Source organism: Hemiscyllium ocellatum, chromosome 25 (assembly GCF_020745735.1).
Source record: "Hemiscyllium ocellatum isolate sHemOce1 chromosome 25, sHemOce1.pat.X.cur, whole genome shotgun sequence".
NCBI lineage: Eukaryota > Metazoa > Chordata > Chondrichthyes > Orectolobiformes > Hemiscylliidae > Hemiscyllium > Hemiscyllium ocellatum.
The window spans coordinates 9,330,174-9,344,594 of record NC_083425.1 but is presented as its reverse complement, the minus strand read 5'-3'; the positions used below and the strand labels follow the sequence as shown (position 1 = coordinate 9,344,594).

General features: G+C 42.0%; 1 protein-coding gene across 3 annotated transcripts in view; it reads right to left on the bottom strand.

Moving 5' to 3' along the window:
- Window positions 1-14,421, bottom strand: part of smurf2 (SMAD specific E3 ubiquitin protein ligase 2) — a 295,636-nt gene that overhangs the window by 109,891 nt on the left and 171,324 nt on the right. For all 3 annotated transcript variants that reach the window (XM_060844755.1, XM_060844757.1, XM_060844756.1), the window contains one exon: window positions 13,639-13,772. In XM_060844755.1, coding sequence (XP_060700738.1) covers window positions 13,639-13,772 — 134 coding nt within the window. The remainder of the gene's footprint in view (window positions 1-13,638; window positions 13,773-14,421) is intronic.

Sequence of the window (14,421 nt, the reverse complement as noted above, 5' to 3'; positions counted from 1 at the left end):
ACTTGAAACTGGATCTCTTGGCTCAGAGGTAAGGGCACTATCACTCTGCCACAAAAGCCCTGCCATTTATATACTGATTTTCACAATTTCATGACATCACTTCCAAACAATGATACATTTTTGAATGTGTAGTGAGGTAGATTTGTAGTATATGGCTATTATTTTTGGGAACTTGACAATGAAGGAAAATCAGATTTCAGTCTTCATTTCTTTGGAGGTGACTTACTTTCTAAACAAAGGTCAGAAAATTATTTTAAGAAATGAACCATAGACAGCATTTTCAATAATGGCATATGACAAACTTACTGACTATCAGCTACCTGAGAACTCAATTACTGAACGTTTACAAAGTTCTGTTTTCTGAAACAGAAACAAATGATAAGTGACCATGAATAGGTTGAATTCTGAAGGAATTGCATTTTCTGACTGCCAAAGTGGGAAATAAATCTACTTCAGCAGTTCAGAGAGAAGAGATGGGTAAAATCAGTTTAACGGTAATAACTGAAAGAGTTAAGTGATGATAAAGCACAATGCTAGGAAAAGGGTTGAAATCTTTCTTCTTGCTGTTCATGTTAAGATCCTTCTAAATTGTCATATATGCATTTATCTATGTTTTGTTACTTTTCTTGTGTACTTCACCTGTGTATTTCTGTTAAAAGTTTTACAATAAATATGTTCATAGGAAATAGGAGTAGAAGCCGGCTATTCAAGCCAGCCTTGCCATTCAGCAAGATCATAGTTGATATGCCTCAGGCCACAACTTCTCTTTTATGCCAGTTGATCATAGCCTCAACTATTCAATATTTCAAATATCTACCTCCTCTAAATACTTTGTGATCTAGATTCTACAATTGGCTGCGGTAGAGAATTCCAGAAAGTTACTAATAACTGCTAGAAGCAACTCCTTCATGTCAGTTTTAATGAATTCCCCGATTATATTGTAACTAGGTCCCTTGGTTTGAGATTTTCCCCCTGCCCCAGCAGACATATCTTCCCAAAATCTACTCTGTTAAATATTCTCAGAATTGCCTCTCACCTATTTTGCGTCAACAGCAAATCTGGACACATTACAATCGGTCCCTTCCTTCAAGTCATTAACATAGAGAGTAATAATCTATGTTTACTGATCCTTGAGGCACTTCACTAGTTATATCTTTCCAACCTGAAAAAGATGCATTAATCTGGACTCAGTGTCTTCTGTGCTCACCTTAATCCGTGCTAATACATTAATCCCAATAGCATGAGCTATCTCGTGCAGAAAAACTAGAGGTCAGAGGTTTAAGGTGGGGGGGGGGGGGGCGGGGGGGGGGGGGGGGGGGGGGGGGGGAAGGATTTAGAAGGGACTCGAGGCAACTTTTTCCAGGGAGTGGTGCATGCATGGAATGAGCTGCCAGAGAATGTGACAGACGCTGGTACAATTGCAGCACTTAAAAGGATGGGTATATGAATACAAAGGGTTTAGAGGGATATGGGTTAAATGCTGGCAAATGGGACTAGGTTTATACAGGATATCTTGTCAGCATTGACGAGTTGGACAGACTGTCTGTTTCCATGCTGTTCGCCTCTATGACAATATAAAAAAGAAATCTGGGATTAAGGGTCTAATAATGACCATTAGAAAAACCCATCTGGGTCATGAATGTCCTTACATGGTCTGGCCTACATGTGACTCCAAACCCACAGCAATGTAGCTGATTCATAACTGCCCTCTGAAATGGCCTATCAAGCCATTTAGTTGTAACACCCACTAAAAGGAATAAAAATGGCCCACGTGGCATTGACCTAGGCACTGGAAACGACAGTAGCTGAAGACAAGACAAAACAAAACAAAAAATTGCCATTCCTTGACTGTCATTCCTGGAATTCCCACCCTAACAGTATTGTGGGTTTACCTACAGATTGCAGCAGTTCAAGGTGGCAGCTGCTCACCATCACCTCTAAGAACAAGTAGGGATGGGCTATAAATGCTGACCCAGCCAGCGATGCCCATCCACCTTTCAAGCAGCACATGGAGTGACTTCTGGAAACCTATACGGGTTCCCCTTTTTCAATTCTGCTTATTATTTCTTCAAAAGGACTCTAAGTATTTCGTACATGATTGTTCTTCACAAAATTTATTTGATTATATCAAGCTTTTTTAAACGTCCTGCTTGTTCTTCCTCAATAATGGACTCTATCATTCCCAACAAATGTAAATGACCATCAAGGAAGCTAAATTGCAAAACAAAAATTTTGATCTATCAAGTTAGTTTTCACTCAGAAATCTGATTTGTCCAGTATTACCATTAACTAGGATCATAACAGTAGTTACTGTTTCGTGCAGGAACTTTACATATGGTCATGTCCCACAAACAGTAATGTAATAACGGTTAGATAATCTGTATTTGATTTAGGGATAAATGCTGGCCTTCTTCAAAAGGATTTCCTTCATAATCGTGGCAGGAAATCTTTTACCTCCATTTACCCTCAACCAGCCATTTGCTCAGTATTATATAGGAATGGCAACCAAGAATCAGTGCTTCACCACCATGAAGCCACAAGTTACTGATTTGGAATGAGGTGCTCCCCAGTAAGGCATTACTAACATTTTACTTGAATTAATTATCAAGCATTCTTTAATCACCAAGTAGTTAACTTATAACTTCATGCAATAACTTTAGTGTTCATTACAGGTGCATAAACATAACTAAATATACTTTCATGCTTTCATAAACTATTATGGGAAATCTGGAGTGAATCTTCTGATTGCAATGGAATTTACATTGCAATGTGTTCAGAAGGAAACTTAATAGGCAGGAAAAAGAGATATAAATAGTCAAAACGTACAAAATATCTGGCAGCATGATGACGGAGTAAACTGGAGCAACATTCTGAAAAAAATGATGAGATGGATCTCATTGGTTACCATTTGATTGCAGATAAAGGGACAAGAAAAGTCACAGAAAGGACCAACCATCATCCCTCCGACATACCACCACAAGACAACTTTCACACTTTTCAGCAAGTAGTTTGGAACATTGTTTTTACACACAGCAAATAGGAACACTAATAAGCCATTCAGCCCTTCATATCTGCTCCACCATTCGATAAGAAAAAGGGCACCATTAATTGCAAACTTGCAGCTGCTGGTTATAATTAAAATCAAACTTTTAAAATGTTCTTCACAAATACTTGGTAATAACTCAAGTAGTATGGCAAGGTCTCTACCTAAAGAAGCTGTTGGGGGTCTGGTTCCTCAAGGGAGTACAATCAGGACCACTTTTGTGGCAATAGAAGCAGCTCCACTGTGCAGGAGTGGAGGAAGAAAAAAAGCAATAGAAATTGGAAATCCATTGTTTAGGATTAATAGAGGTGTTTCAGTGGCGGTAGAGATGGCACCAGGATAGAATGTTATCTCCTGGTACCAGGGTCAAGGATATCAGAACACCTGCAAGACATTCTTCTTGTGAGGGTGAATAGCCAGATGTCAAGTTCCACGTGGATACCAATGTCATGGCCAGTAAGGGAAATATGGTCCTGGAACCAAAATTTAGGTAGCAAGGTGGAAAATTAGCAGGGAAGACCTCAAATATAGTAATAACTGAATTAATCCCAGTACTACATGCAAGATAGCATAGAAAGATATGCTAAATTACTGCAATGCCGGAAAGATGGTACAAGAGGAAGAATTTTAGGTTCCTAGGGCCCTGAGAGAAGATGGAAGATCTTGGAAGACAGAAATTGTGCAAACCGGATGGTTGGACCTCAACAGAGCTGCGACTGAGATTCTTGAGGGTGTTTTGCTAGTGCTGTAGGGAAGGCCTGAAAGTAACTTGGAAAGGATATGGGAACGGAGATAATATTTTACAAGAATACCAAGATTCACAAAATACTTGGACAGACTAATAGCACTAGCATAGAGAACAGTAAGTGAACATGAAGTCGTAGTATGTGAGAAAGCAGTGAAGTCGAAATCAGGGTTTTGTGCTTGTATGAGAATGCATAGAGTAGAGGAAGGGGGTGTACAGAAGAAACGATGTGTGAAAACACACAAAGACAGCAAATAGGAACACTAATGAGCCATCAGCCCTTCATGTCTGCTCCACCATTCGATAAGATCATAATAAATAATCCTACTCAGTACCCTGCTCCTGCTTATGTTCTGTACTCCAAGATACCTTTAGACATAAGATCTTTATCTCTCTCCTTGTTGAAAACATTCAACTTTTTGGCCCTTGGTTCTGAATTCCACAGTCACTGGGAACATCCTTTCTGCACTTACCCATTTTAGTCCTGTTAGAACCTTTCATTATGCAGACCATCCTATCATTTTCCTCCTTCCTGCATATTTACATTCAACGGCTGGTGTACAGGGACATCCAGGTCTCACTGCATTTCCTGTCTCCAAATCTATCGTCCTTCAGGTGCCTATCTGCCTTCCTATTTTTGCTTCTAAAGTGGACAATCTCACAATTATCCTTCACTTGGCATGCATTTGCTCAATCACACAACTTGTCCAAATCACACTGCATCTCTATATCCTCCTCATAGCTCAACCTCCCAGCCAACTTTGTGTCATCTGCAAAGTTGCTGATATTACATTTAGTTCCTGCATCTAAATCATTTATATTGTGAACAGCTGGGGTCCAAGTACTGATCTGTGTTACCCACGGGTCACTGACTGCCATTCAGAAAATGCCCCATTTATTTCTACTTTTAGTTTCCTGTCTGCGAGTCAGTTCTTGATCCATGTCCGTATGCTACCCCCAATGCCATGCACTTCATGTTCTAAATGTCCAAGTAAACCACATCCACTGGTGCCCCCAATCAACATTATACTCTGAACAAGTTCCAATAGATTTGTCAAGCATAATTTCCTTTCCCTAAGTGCTGATTCTGTCCAATCCTGCCTCTGTTTTCCAAGTGCTGTTGTGGTAATAACAGAAACATGACTCAAAGAAGCGAAAGACTAAATGTGATATATTTCTGGGTGCAAAGTGTTCATAAAAGATAGAAAAGGAAATAAAAGGAGGGATTAGCAGCATTCGTTTAAGGAGATCATTCCAAAGTTAGAAAAAGACTTCACATGGTTCAAAGACAATTTGGCTAGATCTAAGGAACGAAAAGGTATATCACATGGCTTGGTATAGCCCACAGACCACCAACTGGTGGGAAGGACGTAGAGGAACAAATCTGTAGTGAAATCACAGTGAGAAGTCAACATGGCAGTACAGCTTTAATGTGGGACTTTAATTCCAAATATAGATTGATATATTGGTAATTGAAGGGGCTGAGAGGGTCATACAACATGGAATTAGAACCTTTGGTCCAACTCATCCACGCTGACCAAGCTTCCAAATAAACTCGTCCCATTTGCCTGCATTTGGCCAAAATCCCTCTAAACTTTGCTTTTGATGTACCTGTCCAAATGTCTTTTAAATGCTGTAACAGTACCTGCATTTACCACTTCCTCTGGCACTTCATTCCACATACAAAGCACCCAGTGTGTTTTTCTAGATTGTGTTCAGGTGAATTTCCTACAGCCATACTTATTTAGTCCAACAAGGGTGACAATGTTTGACTTGGTTCTTGAAATAAAGTTAGCCAAGTCAATCAAATGTCAGTGGCTGGGGGCAATCATTTAGGAGATATGGATCATAGTATTGTAAGGTTTAGGATGATGGTGGTGAAGGACAATAGTCAGCCCAGGACAATAGTCAACTTGCCTTGTGCTAATTTTTTATGGGGCAAGAATGGAGCTGGACAAGATAGACTGGAGTGAAAGGTTAATGGAAAAATCGTAACTGAGCAATGGGCTCAGGGAGGAGAGCAGATAGTTTCAAAAGAGAAGATACTTTGGTTAAGGTATAGTCGCTCAGAAGGTAAAGAGAGATCAAACAAATCCAGAAGTACCAAGATAACCAAAGGGGTAGAAATTAAGAAAGAAGAAAAAGTGTACTTCTGATAAATATCAGATAGAAAATACACTTGACACTAAGAGAAAGTCAGAAGGTTCAGCAGGAAGGGAGGTAAAAAGGCACATAAGAGAAGCAATGAGGAATTATGAAAAAAGATTTGAATCCAACAAAAAGGAGGAATTCCAAAGTCTTCTATAGGCATAGAAATAGTAAAAGTGGCAAAAGGAGGGCTGGGCTGGAAAAAAGGCATTATACATGGATGCAGTGAGCAAGGCTGAAGTATTAAATTAATATTGTACATCTGCCTTTGAGGGAGGTAGATGCGACCCAGGCAATGGTGACAAAGATGGCAAATCTGTCACTGGAAGGGGTTCAAAACAGTTAAGGAAGTAGCATCAGACTACCAGTGCTTATATTAGCAAGACTTTATAACTGAGATACACCAATGATACTGAGTGGAGTGGAAACTGCAGGTATCCATAATCTTGTAGTGTCTCCTAAACTTGGGAGATGCAACAGAACTTAAGAATTGCAAATATCATATTCTTGATCAAAAAAGTTGCAGAAAAGCCCAGCAGTTACAGACCAGCTAGTTTAACTTCAGTGTTAAGTAGGCTTCTAGAACAATTAATTTTAACTCTGACAGCCCTATTGGCTCTGCAAAGTCTTCCTTACTAACATCTGGGGACTAGTGCCAAAATTGGAAGAGCTGCCTCACAGACTCATCAAGCAACAGCCTGACATTGTCTGTAAGGTATGATTCTGTGAGAATGACTATGTCCCAGATACCACTATCACCATCCTGTCTCACTGGCAGGACAGACCCAGCAGAAGAAGCAGCACAGTGGTATACCAGAGGGAGTCGCTCTGGGAGTCCTCGACATTGACTCTCGACCCCATGAAGTCTCAAGGTTTCAGGTTAAACGTGGTCAAGGCAACCTCCTATAGATGACCACAAACCGTCCTCCTTCAGCTGATGAATCGGTACTTCTCCATGATATACAACACTTAGACGAAGCACTGGGGGTGGCAAGGGCACAAAATGATCTCTAGGTGGGGAATTTCAATGTCCGCCACCAAGAGTGGCTCGGCAATAGTACTCCAGATCGAGCTGGTTGGGTCCTAAATGCTGCTCGACTGGGTCTGCGGCAGGTGGTGAGGGAACCAACAAGAGGGAAAAACATACTTGACCTTATCCTTACCAATGTGCCAACTGCAGATGCACTTGTCCATCTGGAAGAGTGACCACCGCACAAGTCCTTATGGACACAAAGTGCCACCTTCACAATGAAAATAATGTCCTTCTTTTGTGTGGCACTATCACTGTGCTAAGTGGGACAGTCTTTGAATAGACCTGGAAACTCAAGACTGGACATCCATGAGGCACTGTAGGTCATCAACAGCAGCCGAATTGCACTCCAGCACAATCTATAACCTCATGACCCAGCATATCCTTTAATCATTACCATCAAGCAGGGGATTAACCGTGGTTCAACAGAGAGTGCAGGAGGGCATGCCAAGAGCAGCACCAGGCATACCTGACGATGTGTCAACCTGGTGAAGCCACTAAAAAGGACTACCAGAGACCTAACACCAAGTCTCCAAATGCCATGTCCAACCTCCCCCTTGCCCATGACCCCACCACGACCCACCATGCCAAAATCACTCACACCATCCGTGCCCTCATTGCCTCTGGTGATCGCCCCTCCACTTGTAGTCCCCCAGCCCTGCACTGCCCAGTTCTACCTGCTGCCCAAGATCCAAAGCCCAACTACCTCTGCCGACCCTTTGTCTCAGCACGCTCCTGCCCCACCAAACTCATCTCATCCTACCATGACTCCATCCTCACCTCTTGGATCAGGCACTTCCCACTGATATTTGTGACACCAACCACGCCCTCCATCTCTTCAATAACTTTCAGATCCCTGACCCCCAGTGCTTTATGTGCACCATGGACATGCAGTCCTTGTACACATCCACAAGAATAGCTTCCAGGCCCTCCACTTCTTCCTCTCCAACAGACCCATTCAGTTCCTCTCCACCAATACCCTCGTTCGTGCTACCGAACTGGTTCTCTCCCAACCACTTCCTTTAACTCCTCCCATTTCCTCCATATTCAGGGAATGGTCCTGGGAACCCAGATGGGCCCCAGCTACCCCTGCTTCTTTGTTGGTTATGTCGAACAATCCCTCTTCAGTACCTACAGAGGCACTATGCCCAAACTCCTCAGCCATTAAATCGATGACTGCATCGGTGCAGCATCCTGCACCCACGCTGAATTGGAGCAGGTCATAAGACTTCACCCACACCTTCCACCTTGCTGTCAAATTCACTTGGTCCATCTTGGACACCTCCCTCCCCTTCTTTTTCCTGTCCCTGTCCTCTCTAGATGGACGTTTACTACAAAACCCACAGACTCCCATCATTACCTGGACTACACCTCTTCCCATCCAGTATCCTCCAAGAACTCCCACCCATTTCAATTCCCCTAACCACTCCTTTCCGACATGACCATCCTTGGCCTCCTCCACTGCCACAATGAACCAAACCGCAAATTGGAGGAACAACACCTCATCTTCTGTATGGGCAACCTACAACATTGAGTTCTCCAATTTCAAATAATTTCCCTTCCCATCCTCTGACTCCCATCCCAGCCTCTACCCCGCCCCCTCCCTTCCAACAACTGGATTCATTCCTCCCATTGACCAACCAGGTCATACCCTCTACCTGTCTTGACCTATCCCATCACCCCCTTTATCTGCAGCTCCCTCTATACCCACCCCCAGTCCCGAAGAAGGGTTATACCCTAAATGTTGACTCCTCCACCTGAATTGATGCAGGCTGGCCTTCTGTCTTCTTCCAGCCTCCTGCCAGTCTACTTTGGATTCCAGCATCTGCAGTTTTTTGGTCTTTAAACAGCATAAGCAGCAAGTGATAGTCAGAGCTAAGCAATCCTTCAACCAATGGAACCGATCTAAGCTCTGCAGTCCTGCCACATCCAGTTGTGAATGGTGATGGACAATTAACAATTTACTGGAGGACGAGTCTCCATTAATATCTCCATCCTCAATGATGGAAGAGCCCAGACCATCAGTGCAAAAGATAAGTCTGAAGCTTTTGCAGCAATCTTCATCCAGAAGTGCTGAATGGCTGAACCATCTAGACCTCCACCCATGGTCCCCAGCATTACAGATACCAGTCTTCAGCCAATTCAATTCAGTCCATGTGATATCGAAAAACTGTTAGAGATACTGGATATTGCAAAGGCTATGGACCCTGACAACATTCCAGCAATAGCACTGAAGACTTGTGCTCCAAGCTGTTCCAGTACAGTTACAATACTGGTACCTACCCGACAATGTGGAAAATTGCCCAGGCATGTCCTGTACATAAAAAGCTGGATAAATCCAATCTGGTCAATTACCTCTCCATCAGGCTACTCTTGATCATCAGTAAAGTGCTGGAAGGTGTGATCAACAATGCTATCAATCAGCACCTGCTCAGCAATAACTTGCTCAGTGATGCACAGTTTGGGTTCCACCAGGGCCACTCAGCCCTGGACTTCATTACAGCCTTGGTTCAAACATGGTCAAAACAGCTGAATTCCAGAGGTCCGATAAGAGTGACAGCCATCAAGGAGCCCGAGAAAAACTGGAATCAATGGGTATTGGGGGCAAACCTTCTGGTAATTGGAATCATACCTGACACATTGGAAAATGGTCATGGTTGTTGGAGGTCAGTCATCTCAGCTCCAGGACAACTCTACAGGAGTTCCTCAGGGTAGTGTCCTTGGCCCATCTTCAGCTTCTTCATCAAGGGCCTTGTCGTTATGATTAAGGGAAAGTAGGGTTGTTCGCCGATGATTGCACAATGCTCAGCACCATTCACGACTCCTCAGTCCATGTTCAAATGCAGCAAGATATGGACAATATCCAGGCTCGGGCTGACAAATGGCTAATAACATTCAAGCCACACAAATGCCAGGCTATGACCATCATAAACAAGAGACAATCTAATCACTGCCCCTTGGAATTCCACACTGTTGCCATCATTGAATCCTTCCCCCACCCCACCCCCCCACATCAACATCCCAGAGGGGGTATCATTACCAGAAACTAACTCATCAATTAAACACAGTGGCTATCAGAGCAGGTCAGAAGCTAGGAATACTGCGGTGAATAACTTACCTCCTGACTCCTCAAAGCCTTTCCACTATTTAGAAGGCAAAGGTCAGGAATGTAATGGAATATTTCCCACTTGGCTGGATGAGTGCAGTTCAAACAACAGAATAGTGGGTGCATAGAAAGCACTGCCAGCAGTATTTGTAGAATCAGATACATTACGGGCATATAAGCGACTCTTGGATAGGCACAAGATGATAGTAAAATGTTGGGCACGTAGGTTAATTTGATATGAGTGCAGGATGAAAGGTTGCCACAACATTGATTGTTATGTTCAAAACTTAAGAAACTTGAGACCATTCAGGAGAAAGCAGCCTGCTTGATTGGCACCACAACCACAAGCATCCACTCCCTCCATCACTGCTGCTCAGTAGCACCAATGCATACTATGTACAAGATGCACTGCAGAAATTCACTAAAGATCCTCGGACAGTACCGTCCAAACCCATGACCACTTCCATCTAGAAGGGCAAGGGCAATCGACACCTTCAAGTCCCCCCCCAAGCCACTCACCATCCTGACTTGGAAATAAATTGCCCTTTCTTCACTGTTGCTGGGGCAAAATCCTGGAATTCCCTCAAGGGCATTGTGGGTCAACCCACAGCAAGTGGACTGCAGTAGTTCAAGGAGGCAGCTCATCACTACCTTCTCAAGGGATGGGCAATAAAATGCTGGTCAGCCAGCAACACCCACATCCTACAAATGAATATTAGAAGAAAGATATAGTCAAATGGGGAGAAAGGCAGACTGATTAGGAAGAAACAATACAGACTTTGAAACAGGAAACCATGTTTAATGCTGCCCTGTTTTGTGGAGAGATAGTAGAAAAGTTTGATAAGGATGCTGCCATTGATGTGAGGTGTACATGGATTTCCAGAAGGTGCCTGATACAGTGCGACATAAAGGACAGCATGAGAATAATACACTTCATAGAATAAAAGTTACAGGAGCAAAGTGCATACAAAATTAGCTAGGTGATTTATAAACACACTGTAATGATCAATGGATATTTATCATGCTAGAGGAAAGTTTGTAGTGGAGTTCCCCAGGGGTTCTGTTGAGACACCTTGCTTTCAAAGTTGCGGATGACACAAAACTTGGAAGAATTCTAAACAAAGAGAAATACAATGCAGAACTTCAGAAGAACATCGACAAGTTGGTGGAGTAGACAGATAGGTGGCTGATGAATGATAATGCAGAGAAGTGTGAGGTAATGCCTTTCAGTCAGAAAATCATGAACAGACAATTAAACAGAAGGTGTATAACTTTAAAGGAGATGCAAGAGCACAGGAACCCATGCGCATATGTGCAGAAAGCAGTGAAGGTGAAGACAGCAATTAACAAAGCATAAGGTACCCGGGATTTTATTAATAGTAGCAGTGAGTACAAGAGGAAGGATGCAATGCTCAACTTATATAGAACATATATTAGGTCTCAGCTACAATACTGTGTACAGTTTTGGTGCCAGGCTATAGGAATGATGTGAACAAGTTGCATTGATTGGGAAAGAAGTTTATAAGAGTGGTTCCAGGGGTGAGAAATTTCAGTTGAGGTTTGATTGGAGAAATTGGGTCCATTCTTCTTAGAAAGACAACGACTAAGAGGAGCTCTGATAGATTCAAAATTATGAGGGGACTAATAAAGGAGATAGGGATAAACCACTGCCACTCTCAAAAGGTTCAACAGCAAAACAGCAGAGATGTAAAATGATTTGCAGGAGAAGCAAGTGCAAGGTGAGAAAATAGTTTTTCATTCTTGTCTGGAATACACTGCTTGGAAGAGGGGTGAAGGTAGTTTCAATCGAGGCATTAATATTGGATAACCATTAAAAAGAACTTTAAGTCACAATACTCAGAGAGCCAGTCAGACGTGATGAGCTAAATGGTCTCCTTCTCCTCCACTTCTGTGAAAAGATAGGGAGATGAAGAGAGTGCAGAAGCATAGGTATTATAGAATATGGAAACCTATTTGCAAGTCAACATTTTGGAATCTTTAAGAATAAAACAATAAGATATATGACTCTATATAGGAGCATAAAGTAGGCCATTCAGCCCATCGAGTCCGCTCCGCCATTCAATTGTGACTGATAAGTTTCTCAACCCCATTCTCCCGCTTTCTCCCCAGAACCCTTCACTACCTTGACAATTGAGAACCTATCTATGTCCATCTTAAAGACACTCAATGACGTGGCCTCCACAGCGTTCCATGGTTGTGAATTCTTGGCCGAAGAAATTTTTCCTTATTTCCGTTCTACAAGGTCTTCTCTTTACTCTAAATCTGTGCCCTCAGGTCCTAGTCTCCCCCACCAATGGAAACAGCTTCTCAACATCTACTCTGTCCAGGCCATTCAGTATTCTGTTTAAATTAGATTCCTGCTCATCCTTCTAAGCTCCACTGCGTATAGACCCAGAGTCCTCAAACGTTCCTCATATGTTCAGCTTTTCATTCCTGGGACTATTCTCGTGAACCTCCCCTGAACATGCTCCAGGGCCAGTACATCCTTCCTGATATGGGGCCCAAACTGTGCAGAGTACTCCAAATATGGTCTGACCAGAGCTGTAGAGCCTCAGAGGTACACCCCTACTTTTATATTCAAGTCCTCTCAAAATAAATACCAACATTGCATTTGCCTTCCTAAGTACGGATTCAACCTGCAAGTTTACCTTTCGAGAGAATCCTGGACGAGAACTCCCAAGTCTCTTTCCACTTCAGACTTCTGAATTTTCTCCCCACTTAGAAAATTATCCATGCTTCTATTCTTCCTACCCAAGTGCATGATCTCACGCTTTCCCACTTGGTACTCCATCTGCCACTTCTCAGCCCGCTCTCCTAACCTATCCAAATCCTGCTGCAGCCTCCCACTTCCTCAACACTACCTGCCCTTCTATCTATCTATCTTTGAATCATCTGCAAACCAAGCCAGAACACCCTCAGTACCTTCATCTATATCATTAATGTGTAAAGAAGATTAATCGCTGAATCTACACTCAGTTTTGAAATTTAACAGTTATGAATACGCAAGTCTGCTTTAGTTTTACACGAATACAGAAGCTATAGGGCTTTGACATTGGTTCGCTGAGGCTTTAGTCCCAATGTCAACCTGTCAAATGTTCCTCCCTATGGGAAGGTTGTTAGATAACATTTGATACTACTAGAGAGCTGTAATAACTGACAATTTGACTGCAAAGAAATCAAACTATTTCCTTCCATTCATTTTCACTGGACAAACTGGACATCAGTACTCAAATAATGTACTCTTCTTCATATTTCAACTGGATGATGCAAATTTAAGTTAGTGAACAATCCAAAGTGCCACAGAAACACAATTTGCATTATTCATGTCTCTCAAAAGGCAATGTTTCACAAGGGTGAAATCTAGATTAACATTTATGCAAGCATGCAATCAGTTTGCCATTGTTTTTCAGAATGGTTACATCTTTCCAAAATAATTAATATTGAATTAAACTTAAAAACTGCAAGCTAAGTCATTAAAGACAAATTTAATAAAGATCTAGATTACTATCAGATTTCTTCTTGTTATTTAAACTGTTTATACTTACAACCAGTATCTTTAAGGCGATTGATGGCATTAGAAAGGAGTCGCACACAACCAAGGAAGCCTGCGCCCTGTTTTTTGTGAATTTTCTTGTGATTCCAAATGCTGATCGTTATAGAATCTGATCTCCCAATATATCTGGAAACAATAAAAAGGTATTAAAATTATATATTAATAATAAAAGTAATTTAAAATCTAAAAGAGCTGCAGATGCTGTAAATCATAGACAAAAATAGAAATTGCTGGAAAGGCTCGGCAGGTCTGACAGCATCTGAGGAGAGAAATCAGAGTTGATGTTTTGGATTGAGTGACCCTCCCTCAGAACAAAAGCAATTTGTTTGCTTTTCTTTTGAAGTCAATTTTGATCAAAATAAAGGCAAAAATTCTGTGGATGCTAGAGTTCCTTAAAAAGAAAAAGTGCTGGAGGACCTGAGAAGTCTGCCAACAGCTGCAGAGAGAGAAGCAGAATGGATCTTTTGAGTCCAATACAGGTCGTTCTGCTATAACAAGCATTTCGTTAATGCAAATTCACTGTAACGCGATTGACGAATTGGGGGGACAGTTTCTAAAGCAGAAACTTTTAAAGTGTGTATTGGTTATATTGCGACTCCAGTCCCATTAGTTGAAATGTTACTGCTATTATGCATTTTTCTTATAATGGGATTGCACAAGAATGGAACTACTCTATTATGGCATAATCAACTGTACAACTCTTCTCACTCCAAATACTTGCTTTGACCTCTTGTCCTCAATTATTTATTTTTCTATGCTACATACCACCCAAGAG